The sequence below is a fragment of the Tursiops truncatus genome, chromosome 4 (genome assembly GCF_011762595.2).
Source record: "Tursiops truncatus isolate mTurTru1 chromosome 4, mTurTru1.mat.Y, whole genome shotgun sequence".
Lineage (NCBI taxonomy): Eukaryota > Metazoa > Chordata > Mammalia > Artiodactyla > Delphinidae > Tursiops > Tursiops truncatus.
In genome coordinates, this window is record NC_047037.1 from 28,894,098 (window position 1) to 28,917,990 (window position 23,893).

The 23,893-nt window shown below is 38.4% G+C and overlaps 1 protein-coding gene across 1 annotated transcript; it reads left to right on the forward strand.

Moving 5' to 3' along the window:
• The first annotated feature begins 10,700 nt into the window (after positions 1 to 10,700).
• Positions 10,701 to 22,366, forward strand: DBR1 (debranching RNA lariats 1). The gene is made up of 8 exons (XM_004323735.3): positions 10,701 to 11,033; positions 11,658 to 11,782; positions 13,614 to 13,694; positions 15,852 to 15,937; positions 17,448 to 17,672; positions 20,519 to 20,599; positions 20,852 to 20,997; positions 21,481 to 22,366. The coding sequence occupies exons 1-8, from the start codon at positions 10,837 to 10,839 to the stop codon at positions 22,172 to 22,174; spliced, it is 1,635 nt and encodes a 544-aa protein (XP_004323783.1). The 5' UTR covers positions 10,701 to 10,836; the 3' UTR covers positions 22,175 to 22,366.
• Positions 22,367 to 23,893: the final 1,527 nt, after the last annotated feature.

Below are 23,893 nucleotides of genomic sequence, written 5' to 3' on the forward strand. Positions count from 1 at the left end.
TAATGTAGGCTGCTATTACCTCTCCCCTGTACTAGAGCAATTGTCTTCCAACTGATGTTGTAGCTAGCCTCTCCTTCACTTTGCTCCTCATTGCTTTCCTATCTTCCCCCTGTACTTGGTTTCTGAATTTATTGTGGTACTAATCTCGCTTATGGGCCTGTGCCCCCTAACAAACTGTTGACTTTCTGGAAAGAAGTGATTTCATTGTAGATTTTCTTCCTGCTGCAGCACTGTTTCCCAAACTTCAGTACTCTGCATACCACCCACACAATCTTTGCCAATCTGCACCCAGGTATTATTATTCAATATTTTTCTTTAAAGCCAATTTCAACTGATTAAATAATTTTAGCCTCATCCTAAATCATAATACTCTGAAAAATCAAGTGTATTGTGCTCCTAATTTTTATTCTAGTACACATTAACATAACAACTACAAAAATGTTCAAATGTCCATCCGTATATCACCTAGAATCATGTCATGCACTACATACCACAACAGAGCAGAGCATAGCCCTTACACAGAGTGTACAGAGGTATCAACTAAATTTTCAGTTGACATTTGTATGATATAGAGTTGTTGCAGCTGTATTTGATCCACATGTCATTAATTAGCCCAAGCAATACATCCTCCAGGAAGCCCCTCCCCTAAGTATAGATTAGGTGACCCCTCCCTCATGTCTTCACACATCATTCTGTTCTTGCCTCTAACATAGCATCTCCAACAATAGACTCTAACTTTTGGGGTAATATTTTACTTGTCTGTCTCCCCGTTATACACTTCAGAGCAGGCACTAGGAATTTTATCTTCCAGGTCTTTTATCTCACTGCCTAGCATAGACTATGCACTTAGTAAATGTTTGTTGAATGAATTTTTGGCTTAGTTTGAGCACCCCCAAAGGCAGATCCTGGGACAATGATTTGGGTGCAAGTAGTTTATTTGGAAAGTGTTTCCATGCAACAGAATTGATGGATCAGCCAGAGTGAGAAAAGAAAGGAGAAAAAGTCAATATAAGGGTCCATTGTTGAAGTCACTGCCTATTCCCTAAGGACCCCTGAAAAACATACAGCATGCCCCACCCCCTAGATATCCATCTTGAGGTTGGAGTATTAATCCACCACTCCCATCCTATATTAGTTGAGGGTTTCCCCTCAGCTTTTAATTCCCTACCCTCCTGGATTGTACCTGTGCACAGAACAGAGAGGGCTTCCTTAACCTGATGCAGAAAAGCAGAATCTGCAGGCTCTCCTTTGGGGTAGGATACAGGCAGCATGCACCTGAACTTGCAGCAGAACCATCATTACAGCTGTGGCTGAAATCAGAGTGAGGAGGGGCTAGGGAACATGACTCAAAGCATCCAGGCTTTTCTGTTTTATTTCCAGAAAACTGACATAGCCATTTTACAGGAAAGAAGCATTAATTAGCAAAGTCCTAAGCTTGGGATCAGGAATCCCATTTCTAGTTCAAATTTTGCTACTAAATAATCTTAGGTACATCCTTCAAACCTAAATAATGAGTAGAAATTGAGGGTAATGAAAAAAAATTGATTCAGCCTCCACGTAACAGCAACAACAAAACTTTGGCCCAGTGGTGTAGAGCGGGAATAGCCACACGGACTCCCCTGAAAACAGGAACGAAATTTCTCCCCATCCTCCCCTATCTCAGAGCAGTATTAATTTCTGAAAAAATAATGACAACAAAGTGTGAGTTTAATAAAGGAAAAGTAGAAATACACAATCGAAAGTAAGTAGCAAGAAAGAAATCTGAGAAGTATTTATAGATATCTAAATGGAACTGCCAGGGTAGAGAAATAAAGCCATATTTTTGAAAGTAGAAACATACCTATGCAAAAAAAAAAAAAAAAGGAAAGCTTAAAATATAGAAAGATTCAAAACAAAAACTGAGTGATCCCAAAAGGAATTTAGAAGACCCTTTAAAAGATTTGAAAACAGAAGAGATTCTTTAAATAAATTAATAAGAGAAAATAGACTAACACTGGTGCAGAGGAGATATAGTTCAGTTCAACAGACACTAACTGTGGGTTTACTGGCGCACACATTGTACTAGGGATTCAAAGTGGAATAAAGACATGGTTCCTGCCTTCAAGCAGACAAAAATGTGAGACTCTGAGAGGTTCAATAATTTGCTCTCTCGTACATAATCCCCTGGGACCTGATAGGACTCTCCCACATGGGATTACTGAGCACTCACTTAAGCAACCAGCCAGTTAAGGAAAATCTACAAGGGCTTTGCAATGGGAAATAATGCATCCATAATTCAGGTGCTTGGCAGGTGTAAAATATGTATATGCATAAAGCAGAATTAGTAAGATGTTGAAAAAGTCCTCTATTAGAAACTACAGTAAAAAAAAAGAAAATGTTCTTTTTATAACTGAATAATTGCTGTGCTCGAATTCCAACTTACAAATATAGAAGAAATGATGGAATTTGAAAACCACCCCTTGACAACCATATGAGTTATACTTGTTTGAGGCAAGAATCAACAATGGATGCTGAAACTAACTGGTGGGAATATGATGAGAAACGGAACCTCCCCACAAGTTACTAATGATAGTAGAGAAACTTGGTAGACATCACTTTATTCAAGTGATTATAATTAATATCACCACTAATGGGATAAATAGACACCATGATATGATGCACTGAAAAGGACACAACATCATTTCTGTGGTATTCCTGCCAAAAATGCATGGGTGTGATCATGAGGGAACATCAGACAAACCTTGAGAGACACAACACATCTACATCCTTCAAAACTGGCCTGAAAGACAAAGAAAAGCTGAGGAGTTGCTATAGATGAAAGGAAAATAATGTGACATGACACTTATTAAATACAACTTGTGATCTAGGATTGAATCCTGGAAAAAAACATTTTCCCTCTTGCTATATAGGACATCAAGGGGAAAGATGGCAAAATGTGAACAAATTTTGTAGATGAGGTACCATCGTTAATGTACCTATTTTGATAACTGTACTGTTGTTATAAAGAGAATACCTTTGTTCTTAGGAAACACAGAGTGAAGAATTTAAGTGTAAAAAACTGAGTCACTATGTATTAAACAATTGTTTTTCTTTAATAATGAAAAAGGGACTCATTTAGAGAATAATAATAATAAGAGGACCAAGGATCCTGGAAATTAATTCATTCAATAAAATATATTTACTAGGTACCTACTATGTGCCAGGCACAGTACTGGGTGGTGGTGGTGTAATACAATTAACAAGAGAGATACATTCCCTGTTATCACAGAGCTTTCAAAAGAAGGGAAGAGAGGACTTCCTTGGTAGCACAGTGGTTAAGAATCCACCTGCCAATGCAGGGGACGCGTGTTCAAGCCGTGGTGCAGGAAGATCCCACATGCTGCGGAGCAGCTAAGCCAGTGTGCCACAACTACTGAGCCTGTGCTCTAGAACCTGAGAGCCACAACTACTGAAGCCCACACACCTAGAGCCCGTGCTCTGCAACAAGAGAAGCCACCACAATGAGAAGCCCATGCAACAACGAAGAGTAGCCCCCACTCACCACAACTAGAGAAAACCCGCGCGCAGCAACGAAGACCCAACACAGCCATAAATAAATAAATAAATAAATTTATTTTTTTTTAAAAAAGGGAAGAGAGACAAGAGAACAAGTCATTAGAATGTAGGATGATACGTGAAAAGGTGTGGGGCAAAGGGAACATCTATGAGGGAAACTCATCAGGACTAAAGTCACAGGAAGTCTTTCTGTTGGGGGTGGCACCCAAGCTCTGACCTGAAGTGTCAACAGGAACAGACCAGGCAAAACTCTGTGCGTTGCTCCACACAGAGCTTGGCTTGTCCATAAACATTTGTGTAATGGAACAATTAAGACATCCCCTTCTCTGCACTTAGCTGTGGAAACACTGGCAGATCTTGCAAAATCAGTGCTAGGACAAGAGCTCCGATTATTTATAGGAAAAGAGACACTATAAAATCAGCAGGTCTTCAGATGGGTTGCCATCTTCTGGATTACCTGGGTACTAAAAGACAACTCCACACCCACCCCAAGCAAAGATGACCACATTAGGCAGATGAGTTTGAAAATGGAGACGTGAAGGTAACAATCTAGGCAAAGCAAATCCAATCTTCACCATTTACAATACCGGAATGGAATCTGGACGTCATTAAACCTATAAACAAGAGGTATTGCTTGCTTTTTAACAAAAAAATCTGATGAAATCAGGAAGTCTGAATGGAATGTCTGACAAGTTTAAGATTCAGGGGCTAGAGACACCACAGGACTCATCTCTCTGTGATGTTTGCCGCTCTTTAGTTTTACCACCACAGACTTGCTCACTCTTTAGTTTTCCTGTGGAATGTGCTGCCATCAGGTGGTGGTAGGTGCCATAATCACCTGGTTCAATGATAAGATACAGATAGCAGGGATGGATGTTTTACCTTGATGTGTATAACATTTTATTTATAAACTGACTTGAAAACTCATTGCCCAGATATCTCCACAGCTCACTCCCTTATTTAATGAAGGTTTCTGCTCAATATGTCACCCTATCAACATGGTCTTCCAGAACCACCCTATATTCATTAAGTACCCTACCCCTACCATGGCATTTCCAATCCCCTCACTCTGTTCTGTTTTAAATCATCCATTTTTTTAAAAGATTTTTTTGATGTGGACCATTTTTAATTTCTCTTTTTTCCCCCGCGCCCACCCCACTCCATTTTTAAAAAGAGACTTTATTTATTTATTTAGGCCACACCACACGGCATGTGGGATCTTAGCTCCCCGACCAGGGATCGAACGGCACCCCCTGCATTGGAAGATGCAGTCTTAACCACTGAACAGACAGGGAGGTCCCAATCATCTTTTAAACACAGTTCTTCCTTCCTGTGTCATTTATGTTTATTCAAGTCTTATTTGGCTGGATTTCATTGTCAAGTAATATTTTTTCAAGAGGGGCTCATGGGTATTGTCTCCCTGGAGCACTTTCATGGTTGAAAACATCTTGCTTGTTGCCTTTTACTTGAATGACGTCTTGGCTGGTACAACATACAGGAAAAAAGAACCCATTTTTTGTATTTTAAGCAAAAAGATTACAAAATTATTGGAAGGAATAAAGGGCAAACAGGCAGGGAATATTTCACTTGAGATCAGGAACAGTGAGAAATTCACCATCACTGCATGAACTTGGGGTGCTGAGCTGCCACCACCATTTCCAGAGCCAGAAGAGAAAAGCAACAGCTTTTACTTTTCTTCTACCTTTTAACCTCACACAAGTGTTTCTCATTTGCAAAAGCCAATCCAGACCTCAGCCAGCAAGGGAGTCTAAGAAATGTATTGGGTTGGCCAAAAGATTCCTTCAGTTTTTTTCCATAAGATGGCTCTAGTAGCACTTAATTGTCTTTAACTTCATTCAAAACAATTTTGTTAGATTGTATGTGACAGCTGTCATATCAGCGTGCATTAAAAAAAAGATATCAAAATTGGTGAATTTTTGTGTAACCATTTTAATATTGAAGATGGAAGAAAAAAAGAAACATTTTCAGAGCATATTATGCTTTATTATTTCAAGAAGGGTAAAAACACAACCAAAATGGAAAAAAAATTTGTGCAGTGTATGGAGAAGGTGCTGTGACTGATTGAACATGTCAAAAGTGGTTTGCAAAGTTTCGTGCTGGTGATTTCTCACTGGATGATACTCCATGGTTGGATAGACCAGTTGAAGTTGATAGCAATCAAATCGAGACATTAATTGAGAATGATCAACCTTATACCACATGAGAGATAGCCGACATACTCAAAATATCCAAATCATGCCTTGAAAATCATTTGCACCAGCTTGGTTATGTTAATCACTTTGATGTTTGGGTTCCACATAAGTTAAGTGAAAAAAACCTTCTTGACCGTATTTCCACATGTGATTGTCTACTGAAACGTAATGAAAACATTCCGTTTTTAAAACAAATTGTGGTGGGCAATGAAAAGTGGATACTGTGCAATAACGTGGAATGGAAGAGATCATGGGGTAAGCAAAATGAACCACCACCAACCACACCAAAGGCCGGTCCTCATCCAAAGAAGGTGATGTCCCCTGCAATACATGGATGGGCAGATATATACGTTCCTAAATATTTCAGTGTGTGTTTCCTAAAAATGAGGAATCCCCTTATGTAACCACAGTAAAATGATCACAATCAGGAAATTAACACTGATACAATACTATCTAATTTACAGATCTTCTTCAGATTTGGCAATAATCTTAATAATATATTTTATAGCAACACATTGCATTCAGTTATCATGAATCTTCAGTATCATTTAATTTTTAATCTTTCTCAGTCTGTCCTTGTATTTCATGACTATTATATATATATATTTAAAGACAGGCCAGTTATTAAAAAAAATTTTGTCTATTTCAATTGGTCTCCTATTTTTCAAGGTTAGATTCAGGTTATGCATTTTTGGTAGGAATACCACAGAAGTAATGTATCAGGGGCACGTGATGTGGATTTGTCCATTCCTAGTGAGATTAACTTTGGTCACTCTGTTAAGTGGTGTCTGCCAGGTTTCTCTAGTGTAAAATCCTTATTTTTCTCTTTGTTAAAATTAGTGTCTTTTGGAAAGATACTTTGAGATCATATAAATAGTCTCAAATAATAGATACATTGAGACAATGTAAGTATCCTATTACTCTTCAAAGTTTTCCCCAATTGTTTTAGCATTCATTAAAATTCTTCCTTGTAACAAGTGATGTTGATGAGGAGGAGGATGATGATGATGGTTTATGGTGATTTTCTGATTTTCTAACTCCAACTTTCCTTCTATGCTTATCAATCAGCATTCTTGTGTAAATAAGACCTCTCTTTTCCTATTTATTTATTTACTTATTTATGTCAGGATGGAATAGTAGATTCCTACTTTATTCAATGGGCTAAAGTCTGTTACTATGATTGTGCATTTTGATGCTGAAATTGTTTCAGATTTGGCCAGTGGAATAACCTTCACTCAATGTCCTTTTGATGTCTCAGATTCTTTGAGCACTTCCTTGTTTCTGGCACAAGATGATCCATGCTCATTTTGTACTTTCTCTGTCTTGGAATCAACCATTTCAACAAAAAGACTTGATTTAAAGGAGAAAGATCTGGTTGTATCTAAGAAGTTTTAATTAACACCTGCTCAGGTTCATCCCAGCTTATGCTCTTTCTAGCATGTTTCCATAGTTGACATGTGGTTTCTTTTTTCATCTTGCTCATCATTGGGTGCCTCTATCTAGATACTGTCTTTGCTCTGACAGCATCAGGGAATTCCTTTCCCACCCGATAAGAGGGACTTTCCTCATGGACCACACACACAATTGGAGAGGGTTTACCTACCCGTTCAGTGAATGGTCCTTCATGTTTGCAAAAAGAATTTTCATTGTTCACACATCCATTTTTCTCCCACAATCCTCCCATTTCACCTCGTTCAGCATGGGAAGGAGTTGAGGCTATTGATTTAGTTTTATTCTCTCTGGATTTGAGAAAGTCAGTGAGAATTCTTAAGTTTATTAACATACCGGTATGACCTCTGGAAATGGGGTGTTGGTTGGGAATAGAGTTAAGAGCTAAGCCATGATGCACTTTTTCATCCCTATTCATAATCTTCTATTTCCTTCTTTGACCATGAGATTTTGAATGTTATGGCATTAAATTATTGTTTCCTATTGGTCACAGAAGAAGAAAATTCAAATTGACATATTAAAATGTTGTTGTAAAATCTACATGGAGGGCTTCCCTGGTGGCGCAGTGGTTGAGAGTCCGCCTGCCGATGCAGGGGACACGGGTTTGTGCCCCGGTCTGGGAAGATCCCACGTGCCGCAGAGCAGCTGGGCCCGTGAGCCATGCCCGCTGAGCCTGCATGTCCGGAGCCTGTGCTCCGCAACGGGAGAGGCCACAACAGTGAGAGGCCCGTGTACCACAAAAAAAAAAAAAAAAAAAACTACATGGAAATAACAAGAAGACACCATTGCACACCTAACAACATGGCTAAAATTTAACAGACAGATAATACCAAGTGCTGTTGTGCACATGGAATAATTAGAACACTCATATTACGTAGGTAAGTGTAAATTAGCACAACTGACACTATCTATTAAAGCTAAACATATACCTACTATGTTATCCAGAGATTCCATTCCTGGGCATAATCCAAGGGGGAAAAGTGTTATGTCCACCAAAAGGTTTTACAAGAATGTATATGGTGGCTTTATTCATAACAATTGTTAGAAACAATCCAAATGTCCTTCAACAGAAAAATGGATACATGAACTGTGGTATGTTCACACGATGGAAAACAACACAGCAATAAGAAATAGTATACTATGGCTGTATCTATCTATAGTATAGTTCTTACTGAACCAAACTTGAGCCTGCTTACTTGCTCACAGTAAAGCCCAATCTACTGACACCAGGGTATGTTGAAGGAAAGTGCAGTGTTTATTGCAGGGCACCAAGCCAGGACTCCAGGTAGTTAGTGCCCAAAAGACCCGAACTCCCTGATGGCTTTCAGGGAAAGGTTTTTAAAGACAGGGTGAAGGAGGGGGTTGTGGGTGCGTGATCAGCTTGTGGACATTCTGACTGGTTGGTGGTGAGGTAATTGGGAGTCAACATCATCAACCTTCTGATTCCAACCAGTCTGGGGTCTCTGTGCTTGTGATCAGCATACAGTTAACTTCTTCCACCTGGTGGGAGTTTCAGTATCTGCAAAATAGCTCAAAGGATATGGTATGGCTCAGGGATTAAACCCGTGCCCCCTGTGTTGGAAGTGCGGAGCCTTAACCCCCGGACCGCCAGGGAATTCCCTGGCTCAGATTATTATCTATAGCCCTTGAGGAGGAACTAAATGTCCTTGACTTTGTTTAATGGCTAAACTATTATTATTTTGTCCTGCTTGATTGTTTTCCTTTGCTTCTGCATTTTCTCACTTCTCTAATTAAATTTATTCTTTGGAACTTGGAGAAGGCCTAGGTGGCTAGTTTTTCTACAAAGAGGCAGGTGGAGGACATTGCGGGGGGTGGGGGTGGTGGTCATCTGCCCTGCGAAGGCCCCATAGGGTCCTCCTGCTCAGTTACATAGATTCATGGATGAACCTCACAGATATTAAGTGAAAGAAGCCAGACACAAAAGAGTACATAATATACACTGACATTTCTATGAAGTTTAAAAACAAGTAGAGCTAATCTACGGTGCTAGAGGTTAGACTAGAGTTTTTCTTTTGGGAGAATAGGCTTGGGAGGAAGCACAAGGGAGTCTTTTGGAATGCTAGAAATGTTTTATATCTTGATATGGGTGATTATATATGGAAAAATTAATCAAAATGTGCACTTAAGATTTGATTTGTTCATGGCATTTTAAGTTAATTAAAATTAACAATTTTTCAATCGAGAAAAAAAGATCCAGAAAAAGATAATTCCTGAAGATTGAAAATCAAGTGGAAGAAGTTAAATTTTTTTTAGAAGTTAAATTTAACAATGTCAAAAAAAGTTATCTGTTCTTTATATAGTTCAAAAAATTTAATACAGAAGGGAAAATAAAACATTAAAAACTAATAGGAAATATTAGATTTCCATCTTTTTCTACCCTCTTGATTGATTTAGATATCATGAAAAGTGTATCTTCCTTGTAAATTTGAAAGAAATCACCTATAAATCACTCATAAATGTCTTTCAATGGATTTATGTCTTTGACTTTCCCAGTCTTTTTTTTTGTTTAACATCTTAGTATAGTAGTATAATTGCTTTACAATGGTGTGTTAGTTTCTGCTGTATAACAAAGTGAATCAGCTATACATAGACATATATCCCCATATCTCCACCCTCTTGCGTCTCCCTCCCACCCTCCCTATCCCACCCCTCTAGGTGGTCACAAAGCACCGAGCTGATCTCCCTGTGCTATGTGGCTGTCTATTTTACATTTGGTAGTGTATATATCCCAGTGTCTTATTGTCACTGTTTTGTTTACATCTTCTGCTTCATTTTGAATTAACTTTGGTGTCTTTATTCCTAGAAATTGTTTATCTAGTTTTTTTTTTAATGAGCAGAGATGGTTTTATTATTCTCCGTATTATCTTGATTATTTTCTTGATTAAATTTGCCATAAGGGTTTTATTTGTTTGCTTGTTTCTGCCTTGGCCACAAATTCTTCAATTGTCAGTCTGGTCATTTTCCCTCTTGGATGTTTTCGAGATATTCATCTGCTTTCATTGAGCTTGCAGTCTAGTTACACAACCATTTGGTAGGGAAATGAAGAGTCCCTGGCCCCTTTAAAAAAAATAACTGATAATTTTAGAAACTCTTCGAGGAGATAATTTCAAAATCCTCAGTGAGTTTTTGCGTTTTATTTTAAATTTATTTTTATTTCGGGTGTCTTAAAAAATCGTTTGTGTAATCGTTTCTAATCACTTTCAGGCAATTATCTTTGCCGTGAGAAGTTCATCCTAAGTTTGATTTTATCAAACTACACTATTTCCGGGAATTTTTGTTTGTTTGTCTTACTATTCTGGTTTTGATTTTTAGCACCTGTCAGGCTGCTCGGACTTCAAGAACCACCTGCCACAACAGGCAAAGTACGAGACGATTTAAAAGCTCCCTGGAATCCGTGTTGGTCATTCCCTTCCCGACCTCTCTCTCGCGAGATTTGGAAACCGGAAGTGAATTATATTGCTGGAGTCTCAATTGCAAGAGGCGGCGTCTCAGTTAAGGTTGGCGGGATCTGAGCGATCAGTCGGGTCTTCGTTGTCCGGCCTGGGCTGGCTCTGGTTTAGGGGGTTGCGGGCAGCGCTCCCTGCCTCGGGCCGGCAGCATGCGGGTGGCTGTGGCCGGCTGCTGCCACGGCGAGCTGGACAAGATCTATGAGACGCTGGCGCTGGCGGAGCGGCGCGGCCCGGGACCGATAGACCTTCTGCTATGCTGCGGCGACTTCCAGGCTGTGCGCAACGAGGCCGACCTGCGCTGCATGGCCGTGCCGCCCAAGTACCGCCACATGCAGACCTTCTACAGGTGAGGGGCGTGGCTTGGGCCCGGGCCCCCGCGGTGCGAGGTGTGACTAGCCAGCGGTGGGGGCTGAGAACCCGGGCTGAGTTGGAATCCTGTCTGCCACTGACCAGCTGTCTCTCTTAGTTCCCGTCTTTGTTTACGCTGTGTGTCTAGGAACTGGCGCTTAGTAAATGTCACTTTTCTTCTTTCCATTCATCTGTTTTGTTTCGGAAGGGATCGCAGCCTGAGGGGAAAATCTGGAGGAAGAAACTGACAGGTTAATCTAGTTTATACTTAATCGGACTCTGGGACTACTTCATTTATTGATCTAGGAGTTTTTATTGGACGCTTGCTATGTGCTAGTCCTCATTCTAGAAACTAAGGTTGTTGCAGTGAACTGACAAAAGTTTTTGACCTCATTGAATATACGTTGGCTTGAACCCAAGGTGGCGGCCCTTAATCATTCTTAAGGACAAGGATGGACAATTCGTTTAGAAAGGGCTTAACTTTTTATGATGAGCTCAAGTTTTTTTACTTCGGACCTTATTTTGCTTTTCTGCTATGCTTAGTAGTACAGGCATGCCCAATTGCTTTTCTCTATGTCTCATTTCTGCTATGCCAATTGACAACTTTACCCTTATGTTCTAGGTATTACTCTGGAGAGAAAAAGGCCCCAGTTCTCACAATTTTCATCGGGGGTAACCATGAAGCCTCAAATCATTTGCAAGAGTTACCCTATGGTGGCTGGGTAGCACCAAACATTTATTATTTAGGTATGTGTTCGTGGGTAATTTCTTGGTCTGATGGCATGGAAGAGCCTGTCAGGATTTGTTTATCAGTTGATCAGCATCTTGAAATGTATGGTGTTTTGGGAATGTCTCTTGATTTAAATAATCATGAAAATTTAATTAAAATAATTCATTTAAGTAGGTAATCATGAAAATATGTCCATGCATCATCTAGTGCTTTAAGCAATACTTAATATAACTGCAAAGAGTTTCTGTACGATTTGCAATCCCTTAATTTTTTTCTTACTCTTCTTATTAAATTTAAAAAAATGAACTTTTTATAATGGAAATATTTAAACATACACAAAAGTAGAGAATAGTATAATGAATCTCTGTACCTATTAAACAGCTTTAACAACAATTATTGTTCTGCCATCCTTCTTTCAACCCACTCCCTGCCTAAACTCGTTTGTGGGAGGAGGTGACAGGAGTATTTTATCTATTTATTTTTTAATATTTTATTTATTTATTTATTTATTTGGCTGTGTTAGGTCTTTAGTTGTCGCATGTGGGATCTTCCTTGCAGCGCGGGATCTTCCTCGTGGTGGGCAGGCTTCTCTCTAGTTGTGGCGCCTGGGCGCTCTGGAACTCCAGAGTGTGCTGGCTCAGTAGTTGCGGCATGAGGGCTCTAGGGGCTTAGGGGCATGTGGGATCTTAGTTCCCTGACCAGGGCTCAATCCCATGTCCCCTGCATTGGAAGGTGGATTCTTAACCACTGGACCGCCAGGGAAGTCCCAACTGGAGTATTTTAAAGCAAACCTCAGCCATCGGATTATTTCACCTGTAAATACTTTAGCATGTGTTTTTAAGTGATGAGGATTTAAAAAAATACCACAACTACAGTACCATGATTATACCTATTACCTATCATTATCTGTTGCCTAGTTCATGTTCAGATTTCCCTGATTATCACAAAGATGTCTGTTTTACAGTTGACTTGTTCAAATAGGATCCAAACAAGGTCCACACTTTCATTTGATTGTCATGATTCTGAAGTCTCTTAGACTATAACTGTCTCTTTTCGCACTCTCTTCTCCCCCAAACCCCCATGCTGTTTATTTGTTGAAGAATATGGGAAATTTATCTGGCAGAATTTCCCACATTCTGGGTTTAGCTGATTGGATTTCCTTGGGTTGTTTAACGTGTTCCTTTTATCCTCTGTGTTGCTTATAATCTGCATTTAGATTTATAGACCTGATTAGGTTCAGGTTCAGTTTTAGTCCTTTTAAACTATACAGTCCTTTCATCTCTTTATTTAGATGTTTATAGGTGTTTCTAGTGATGACATTATAACTTCAGAAATTTAATTTCTCTATGTCATTACTGATGGATCAACTTTTGACAACTGTAGTATTGTGAGAAGGTGAAATTGTCTGAAGATGATCAATCAAATGAAATAGAGAAACTGCAGGTTTCTATATTCTGTAAGTCAAAGGTATATGTTATATATACCTTATATATAACATATAAATCCATCATAGGACATTTTCCCCTATTTCCCCCGCCCCATCCCCACATTCCTTTAGGTACCAAATTTATGTATGTCTGTTTCCCTCTTCACACTCCCTGTCTCATTTGTTCCTTCTTTTCTGCTCAGTCTCTTGCCTCCGTAGTCTGTCTCCCTACTCTATGTTATATATTGTTGGCATATTTTCTATGTAAAAGAGTAACCTCATCATGACACTTAATTTTCAAATAATTTTAAGACTGCATGATATTCTAGGCCTCTAAACTGTTCATTCAGTTAGTAAAGATTGCTTTAAAAAAATGATTGCTTTTGCCTACAGTAATTTTATTTAACTATGTAATTTTTCAGGCTTGGCAGGTGTAGTAAAATACCGAGGTGTAAGGATTGGTGGAATCTCTGGTATCTTTAAATCTCATGACTATCGAAAAGGTATTGTTATGCTTTTTTTTTACATTTTATTACATTCTTTTTTTCTTTTTTTAATTGGAGTACAGTTGATTTACAATGTGGTGTTAATTTCAGGTATACAGCAAAGTGAGTATTGTTATTCTGAGAATTGTTTTTAAACTTACAACTTCCATGCCCCATAGTAACTTAAGCATAATATACAGTTTGACTTTTTCATTGGATTTCTCCTATGAACTGATTAATTTATTCTTAAATTTATATTATAAAATATTTTATAAATATGAAAAAATAGAGAACACTAGAACGTATTTTCTGTGTATACACCATCTAGTTTTATTTGGTATTTTGCCACTTTTAGTTTTGATTTTTAAGAAATAAAAGAGTACAGATACAATCGAAGTTCATTGTTTATCTGTTCTCAGTCCCATCTCCCTCCTTTTATTCCTCCCTTACCTCACCAGGCAGTCACTATTCTGAATTTGGTGTTTATCATTCACTTGATTATTCTATATCATTACCATATCAGTAACAGCTTTAAACAGTGTATTATATAGCATGTTTTAAACTTCATATAAGTGTATCATTTTACATGTATCTTTCTGCAACTTGCTTCTTTGTTTAATATGTTTTTTAAATCCATGTTGATACATGTAACTCTGTCATTTAAATTTGTGAATAGTATTCCATTGTATAAATATACCACACTGTATCTGAATGAATTATATCTTGATTTTAAAGTTAAAGGAATAGCTTGGATCCACATTGATTTTAAAATTTCATGAATTAAGTTGACAGCTAAAACTTACATCCTCAGTGTAACTGTTAAATCACAAGTCTGTTCCTTAGCAGCCCTGTTCCCCATGATTCTGAACTATTGTGATGGGTCTGCAAAAATAGGCCATCTTCTACATGGCAGGTGTGGGCACAAATTGGAACCACTCTTTGGAGGAAAATTAGTAACATCTGTGGAAATTATAGAAGTATTCTTACTCAGGAGTTCTACTTCCAGGAATTTATCTACAGATATATTCCACAAGTGCAAAATGATATAAACAAATGTATTTCAGCCTTGTTTGTAATAGCAAAAGATAGGAACTAGTTAAATGTGTCATGATATAACTATACAGTGCAATGCTATGAAGTCAAAAAGAAGGAAAAAAGAAACAGCTCTATGTGTGACTAATATGAAAAGAACTCCAAAATAAAGTGAAAAAAACAAGGCACAGAACGTGTATAAATTATACTGCCACTTGTATAGAAAGAAAAGGGAGGATAAAGAAATATGTATATTATATGCATAGATGACATTCCTGGAATAAAATACTGAAACCTGATTAACACTGGTTCCCTGTAGGTAGGGTTACTGATAGATGGGGGAAGGAATAGGAGAACCCTGTCAGCTTGTTTTAGCAGCTTGATTGACGTAAAATTTATGTACCATTGTAAGTACACAATTCAGTGATTTTAGTAAATTGTAGAGTTACGCAGCCTTTAGCACCATCTGGATTTAGAACATCTCTATCATGCCTAAAAGTTTTGTGCCAAACTTAATCCCTGCTCCCATGCCAGCCCTAGGTACCCAGTAGGGTCTACCCTCCAGGAGGAATACTTTTTACCCTATGCCTTTCTTTTTTTTCTTTATTTTATTGAAGTATAGTTGATTTACAATATTGTGTTAATTTCTGCTGTACAGCAAAGTGATTCAGTTACACATATATATGCATTCTTTTTCATATTCTTCTCTATTATGGTTTATCACAGGATATTGAATATAATTCTCTGTGCCATACAGTAGGACCTTGTTGTTTATCCATTCTGTATGTAATAATTTGCATCCGCTAACCCCAAACTCCCAATCCATCCTTCCCTCACCCCCGCTCCCCCTTACCCTATGCCTTTCTGATGGTATCTTTTAAATCTTAAACTATGTGACTAAACAATGTATTCCAAAATTAAATATAATTTAATTTAAAAAATCATAAGCCTCCCACTTATTTAGATTTATAGTTGGTGATCAGTTATTAGAAAATACCAGCACTTTGAGTGTTTTTTTAATAAAATTTTCAAGAACCAAAAGCATTGATGACAAGCATCAGTTTTGGAGAAGTGTACGTATGTATTTATACTTGCAGTATTTAAGGGAGTTGATAATAGCTTATTTCTCTTCTTCAATTTAAGGTCATTTTGAGTGCCCCCCCTATAATGCAGCTACAATAAGGAGCATCTATCATGTGAGAAATATTGAAGTCTACAAATTAAAACAGGTATGTAAAAAGTACATTACGGCAGACTTGAAAAAATGGTAAACTAATTCTCTACCAGAATGTATTTTGACCTGCTACTTCCAAGAAGAGCTCAATTCTGTATTTCCACAATTTGGATCTTGAGTTGTTTTTAGGAGGTTCACAGATGAACATTTTTTAGATTTTAATGGCTATACATTTATTTTAGTGATTAATAATAAAATAAAATATTTGATCCATGACTTCAGCTAGGGTAAGGCTGAAGAATATATATTGGAATAAAGTGATACTTGAAAGAAAGTGTTAAATATTTTATTTTAAATAATGATATTAAATAGAAAATAATAGTGAAGATGATATGGGAAAATTGTGAAGGTGATAACCGAAACACTGGCTCAACTGGAGAGTAAATGAAACTAGGTTTTTGTTTGTGAACCCATTAAATGTCTGACACCGGGCTAAGCAGCTTTCATCCGTGATAGTTCATATAACTGTCACTCAAATTCTGTCATGCAGCGTGTCCAACTTTGTCACACTAAGGGAGAGAGGCCAAAGGCTCAGATAGATAAAGTAACCTGCCCGGACTTCCCACACAGTTAAGAGCCTGCCAGAGCCCCCAGGCTGGTAGAGCCTGCCAGACTGAACTCAGGCCCTTCCCATCATAAATACAGCCTCGACTGGAACATAAAGATGTTTACAGGTATGCCCCATTCATAACAGTTACTTACCTTTTACTTTTTACTTTTACTCATCTAAATCCTACTGGTCCTTGGAGACCCAGCTTAGATTTCACTTCCCAACCAGTGTTCTAGTTTGAAGTCCTCACCCTTCTCTGAATTTTTGTAGCACTTATTGCCCATACCAGCTTTTCAGTGGTTAATCATGTCATCTTTCCTTTTGTATTTTCTTGAACACTTACTTAAATTATTTTAATTTAGTTGTCCAAGTATTTGCTTTGGATTACTTGACAGTATGGAGTATATTTTGTGTTCTCCCCAAGAAGACACCAGCTACCTTAAATACCTCTAATATAATTTTTGTAGTAAACGGAGAGGTTTTTTTGGTGTTTACTATGTGAGTCCATCAGAAAAAAAAAAAAAAAGGTTTACTGTAGGTTAGGTTTACTGTATCATTTACAGTACAAGTCTCATGAAATCTGGACATTGATCTTAAAACAGTAGTTTCTTTACTAAAAGGGAAAAGAACAGTGCATGTTGTAGATTTTGGAAACCCAGTGCTAAAGACCTTAGCTGATTGGCAATCTAATCAAAGTGTGTCTCTATTGAACTGCCTCGCCACGGAAAATAAAGCTGATTTGTCAGGCAGAGAGAAAGGTGTTTCTCTTTGCCTCGATGAGTGAGTAGCTCAGTATTTCTGTGACTTCCTTAAATAAAGTGTTCTTAGAATGAATTACACAGAAATCTACAGATCTCCGTGGGTAAATGGTTGTGTGGCGGTGGAGAGAAGGGAGGGGATTGCTTTTGGTTAATCTGTTTCTAAGAGCTTTCTTTCTTTTCTTTGTCTGTTAAAGCTGAAGCAGCCTATGGACATATTCTTATCTCATGATTGGCCGAGAAGTATATATCATTATGGAAATAAGAAGCAACTTCTTAAGACTAAATCTTTTTTCCGACAAGAAGTGGAAAATAACACATTGGGAAGTCCCGCTGCCTCAGAACTTTTAGAGCACTTAAAACCTACTTACTGGTTTTCTGCACACCTGCATGTGAAGTTTGCAGCCTTGATGCAGCATCAGGTAGAAAACAAAATGCTTATTCTTTGAGTTGTTATTGAACATCTACGGGATAGGCCCTATGGGCATAGTTGGAAAGTTAGAGAAAGAGATCAAAGGTGACTTTCCTTTTGTGAATAACTCAGTATCCAGTGGGGAGAAGGGACAAGCAAGCAATTATAAAATAGTGTAATAAGTTTGTGACAAAAAGTGCTTAGGATACTGTGGGAACACCTAAGCCAGGCCATGGTGAGAGGGGATGTGGACAGAGAGATGAAGGGATAGAGAAGGTTTTCTAAAGGAGTTGGTGGTGCCAGGAAGAAGCAGATTATCAGGGTAATCTAGGCCCAGGGACCGATGTGTGCACAGGCTGGAAGGTCTGAGAGCGTGGTGCCTTTGGGGAAGTGCAGCTGGTCCCTGGGGCTGAGGCACAGGGAGAGATGAAGCTGGAGCGAGATCATAGCTGCCTTCTGGGATATGCTCTGGAGTTTGGGTTTTAACCAGGAGGTAATGGGGAAGGTTGGGGGTCATGAAGTCAGAGTTTCATTTCAGAAGGATTAGATTGGCAGCAGTTTTGTGTGTGGATTGGAGTAATGTTAAATGGGAGGCAGAGGAGGCAAAAGATGAGGTTCTAACCTAAGGCAAAGAGGGAACACAGAGAATGAAGCAGGTTCCAGAGAGATTTTGGAAGCAGAATCATCAGGATTTAGTGACAGAGGGAGGAGTGAATCTAGAATGACTCCCAGAGTTTTCCTTTGGTAATTGCATGGGGATGGTGCTTGATGCAAAGTAGAAAATAAATACCTACTTAGAGTTAGGCTTTAATGGAACTATGCAGTTCTTCCTTTCACCTCTGATTCTGGTTGAATTCTGACTTTCCCATAAAGTATCCCATAGGAAATACGTTTAGAAAATGCTGGGTTAACAAAGTTCGGGATTTCTTCCCAGAGGCTTGTGTAGAATTTCTGAGAGTCCAGTGTGCTAATGGGTATTACCTTTCTCTGAGATGGCGGAGGGGTTGTGCAGCGCTTCCTGAACTTACCTGACCAAACCCTTTTCTGCGGTAGAGGTACACTTCGGTGATGCTCTTCGCACACGGTCCGGAAGATTCTGTCTGAAAACATTCCTGTGGGCCCTCTCTGTTGTGGGCTTATTCTTACTCCCCAGCTTCACTGGGAGAAGAAGGCGAGGTTACTCTTGCATTTTCCTTTGGGCTGTTGCCAGCGTGATTATCCTCTTCTCACGTCCAAGTCTTCTGTTTCTGTCAGTCACCTTTCCCACATCTGTGTTACTCTCCTCTGTCTCTTGGGGCTCATGATGCTCTTGGATTGCTACTGAAGCACCTAATTTGCTACTTTTCCCTGATTCTGTCTTCTGTTGTCAACCGTGGGGACTTGTGTCTCTGAATTAATATGTTTGATCCCTTTCTGTTGCTCCTCACCTGCCTCTGACTTCACCGGTATTCTGTCTGAGCCCTTTTACTAACACCAAAGGTCATCTTTCCTCAGAACTGCCCTGCTGCCAGGATCTGCCCATGATCTCTGTGCATCCCACCTCTCAGTCCCTCCCCACCACTGAATTGAAACCTGGTCCTCAGCAGGGTGTCCCATCACTTGCTTCCTTGTCTTTCTTTCTCCATGTGCCTTGCTGTTTTTTTTTTTGTTTGTTTTGTTTTGTTTTGTTTTGCGGTACGCGGGCCTCTCACTGCTGTGGCCTCTCCCATTGCGGAGCACAGGCTCCGGACGCGCAGGCTCAGCGGCCATGGCTCACGGGCCCAGCCGCCCCGCGCCATGTGGGATCTTCCCGGACCGGGGCACGAACCCGCGTCCCCTGCATCGGCAGGCGGACTCTCAATCACTGCGCCACCAGGGAAGCCCTGCCTTGCTGTTTTTAGTGAGTCACTTTTTACTTCTTCCAGTGTGACCTTCATGTTTGTGATCCTCCCATGTTTCTTTCTGCTGGTTCACTTTTTAAAAAAGAACTTTATTGGAGTATAATTTCCATATCAAAAAATTCACCTGCTTTAAGTGTAGAATTCAGTGATTTTTAGTAAATTTCCAGAGTTGTGCAAACATCATATAATCCCATTCTAGAACATTCCCATCACCCCAAAAGATCCTTTGTGCCTCTTTGCTGTCAGTCTTTGTTCTGTCAACATTCAGCCCCAGGCAACCACTAATCTGTCTTGTCTCTATGGATTTGCCTTTTCTGAACATTTTATATAAGTGGAATCACAAAATACATAGTCTTTGGTAACTGGTTTCTTTCCTTTACTTGCTTTTGAGGCTCATTCTTGTTGTCGCATGTGTCAGCGTTTCTTTCATTTTTATTGGTGAATAGTGTTTCATCCTATGGAGTATGTATGTATATATATATATATAGATATATCTATATCTATATCTATATCTATATCTATCTATATATATATATATCTACTTTGGTGTTGTATCTAAGAATCTTTGCCTAACCCAGGGTTACAAAGATTTTCTCCTATGAATTCTTCTACGAGTTGTATAGTTTTAGCTCTGCCAATTTACTTTTAAGCTCTTCCGTTGTCTGATCTTTAACCTTTGTGTTATATGCTTTGGTTTATGTGTGTTATTTGCTTTGATTTAACATTATCATTACCACCATTTCTTTCTGCTTTGACTATTGTAAGGAAATTGACGCCCAGGCCCAGAGAGTGTAAGTGCCTTGCTTGTCATTGCACAAGGGGGTATAGAGCTAACTTGTTTTGGAAAAGTAACCATTGTTCCTTTGACACACAACTTAGGGGATTGGGTAGTGAAGATTATTTCCATCCTTTTCAATGTCTGAATTGCTTGTGATGTTTTAACGTTCTTTCTTAAATCATGGTTCCTATTGTCTAGGCCAAGGATAAAGGACAGTCAGCCAAAGCAACCAGATTTCTAGCCCTGGACAAATGCTTACCACACAGAGACTTTCTTCAGGTAAAAAGAAAATGAAATAACTTTGCAATATAGTTTTACTCTTCCAGTGATTAAAAAAAATTGTCTCCTTGCAGAAATTATCGGTGCTGTTTGTAATCTATGTGTTCTGAGATTTCTTTGGGAATGTTTAAGTTACATTCATGTTTGTAAGCTACTAAATTAAATTCCTTTCAAACTTTACTGTTATATTGACATTCTTAGAATATTAAAAATAGACATGTACTTCTTAAAATCACCAATTTCTTCTTGTAGGTAATAGAAATAGAACACGACCCCAGTGCTCCTGATTACTTGGAGTATGATACCGAATGGCTCGCCATTCTCAGGGCTACTAATGATCTTATGAATGTGACTGAGCACCTATGGAATATGCCTGAAAATAATGGCCTGCATACGAGGTGAGTCTGACCTTCTTTAGGATTTTCCCTCTCCATTGTATGCACAGTTTCTGTCCCCTCCACCTTCTTATTTTTTTAAATCAAGGGAGTTATTGCTACAATTCAGAGTTTATTGACTGGTATGAAAATTGCAAGTTTTCCGTCCGAGAGATCCAAGAAAATAGACTGCTGAGCGCCAACCCAAAGAAGTGTATAAGTGCAGCAAACTATAAGCGCATAAGCGCATGAAACCTTAAGACCGTGGAGATTTGGTTCACACATTAAAATAATTTGTACTTGTTTTAGGGAGTGAGTTAAGGACAGCTTTTTCTAAGAATTGTTTTAATCTCAAAATGGTCCTTTGCTAAGTTAACTATAATTTTATGAAGTGGAATTCTGAAATGTGGTTTATTTTTGAATGCACCTGCCGTCCATAGTTGGAGCTCATCATGTGTTGTCCAAGGCTGATAAAATATAAAAAGCTATTGTTTTGGACTTTTCTAGGTGGGATTACAGTGCAACAAAAGAAGCTATGAACGAAGTATTGGAAAAATTGAATCATGACCTCAAAGTTCCATGTAACTTTAGTGTAACGGCTGCTTGTTATGACCCTAGCAAGCCACAGACACAAATGCAGTTGGTTCATAGGATCAATCCTCAGACTACTGAATTTTGTGCCCAACTTGGCATCACTGACATTAACATCAGGCTTCAGAAGGCCAAGGAAGAACAGCACTTGTGTGGTGACTATGAAGAGCAGGATGACGTGCAGAGTAATGACTCTGGAGAAGACCCTAGTGAGTATAACACAGACACATCTGCCCTGTCCTCTATTAATCCAGACGAAATAATGTTAGATGAAGAAGAGGAATATGATGATAGTATTGTAAGCGCACACAGTGACATGAATACACCATCTGTAGAACCATCTTCTGATCAAGCTTCTGACTTTTCTGCAAGCTTCTCTGACATCAGGATCTTGCCAGGTTCCATGACTGTATCTTCTGATGATACATCCGGTTCCCCAGTTGGCAAGGAGGGGAATCGCGGTGACCCTGTGGAGTTGGGGGATGGAAAGGACTTAACCAATGTGCCGTTGAAGAGGCTGAGTGATGAACATGAACCTGAACAAAGAAAGAAAATCAAGAGGAGGAATCAAGCCATCTATGCTGCAGTGGATAATGATGATACAGCCTAAGACAATTTACTTGTTTTAGTGTTATATGTAGATATGTGATTTTTGAGACTATATTTTTAGAGCTGGATCTTTGACTCAAGACTTAACTTTGTAATAATGAAGTTACATAAATTTTAGTTAGGTATCGACTTTATCTTTAGGCCTTTGTATGTTTCAGATAAAAAAAAATTAAACTTTCATATATTTACTTGATTGAGTACCCCTTTTTCTGAGAACATATATTATTCACTTTCAGTTTTTTCAGCAAGCACTTACTGAACACCTACTTTGTACCAGGCACTCTTCCATAAGATGGCACTACAAAGATGAGTAAGACAGGGGTTTTTACCTTCATAGAGTTACTATCACTGTAAATATTTTGGTGTATAAAATATGGCATATTTTGTTTTACAGTTAATTCATTATTGTATATATACTTATATATGCTCCCTTTTCATTTATTATAAATATTTTCTCTGGTCAGCTCTTAATGTCTATCGAATATAATTGAAGCTGAAGAGGGTAGATAAGATTTCAGGAAATAAGTACTAAACATTGGCAAACATAAAATCTTATACTTAGTTGATGAGATTAATATAACCCTGCTGACTTTTACATATTATATTTTAGCTTTAGCTTTAATTTTAATGTGACTATACAGGTCATGTGGGGCACAGTTCAGCTTAGTATTAATTACTAGCAGGGAATAAAATAGATAACCAACAGGGACCTAGTGTATAGCACAGGGAACTATACTCAGTATTTTGTAATAACCTATAAGGGAAAAGAATTATCCTAGTAGAGATGGAAAGTGAAAGTAATTTCTGTAGAAGGAATAGTGTTATCGAGGGACTACTGGTTCAGATGGTTTCAGGAGAAACTACCAAACCTTTTAAAGGTAACCACTAATATTATGCAAAGTGTTCCAAAATACAGAAAATGAAGGAAAGCTCAGTTTCTTTTCATGACGCTGATATAACATTGATACCTAAATCTGACAAAGATTGCGCAAAGAAACCACAAACCAGTCTCACATATGAATATTGAGTCCCAATTGAAGTCCTAAATAAAATATTAGCAAACAGAATCTATAGCACATTTTAAGATACAGCATGACTGATACAAAGATAGTTCAATATTAGGAAGTCTGTTCATATAATTCACCCAGTAATAGATCTAAGGACAAACAATGCAACACCCATTTCTGATTCTTTTTGAAAAGTAAAATCTAGCATCTTGTTTAAAAGGGAAATACTATAAGCATTCCCATCAAAGGAAAGTGAGAGCAAAATCAAGGAACAAGATACCCACTACCTCCTTTATATTTTAATATTGGTGAAAACAATGAGGGGAATCAGAATTGTAAAGGCAGAAGCATCTTTATACAGATGACCTGAATGTTTCGTTGGAAAACACCAGAATATTAAAACTAAAACTAAGATACCACTAAAGTAATAGGTAAATAAAGTAATACAGCAAAGTAATGTTATGAACTGAACATACAAATCAATAGTTTTCATACACAATTACTAGTGAGTGGCATGATATAAGCAAAACAACAAACATACTTAATGAGAAATGCATAGAACCTGTAATGAAAACCTTAAAATGCACCCGAAAAATGCAAAAGTAAACCTGAGCTAATAGAAAATCATCTCTTATTCCTGGATAGATAAACTCAACATTTTAAAGATGCCAGTTCTCAAGTTAACATATAAATTTAACATCCTAATCAGAATA

What these genes read in the sequence shown, in the direction of transcription:
- DBR1 (XM_004323735.3), top strand. Translation starts at nt 10,837, where the DNA reads ATGCGGGTGGCTGTGGCCGGCTGCTGCCACGGCGAGCTGGACAAGATC. An exon ending in ACCAAACATTTATTATTTAG is followed by an intron (nt 11,783 to 13,613) that starts GTATGTGTTCGT and finishes GTAATTTTTCAG; the next exon opens with GCTTGGCAGGTGTAGTAAAA. An exon ending in AATAATGGCCTGCATACGAG is followed by an intron (nt 20,998 to 21,480) that starts GTGAGTCTGACC and finishes GGACTTTTCTAG; the next exon opens with GTGGGATTACAGTGCAACAA.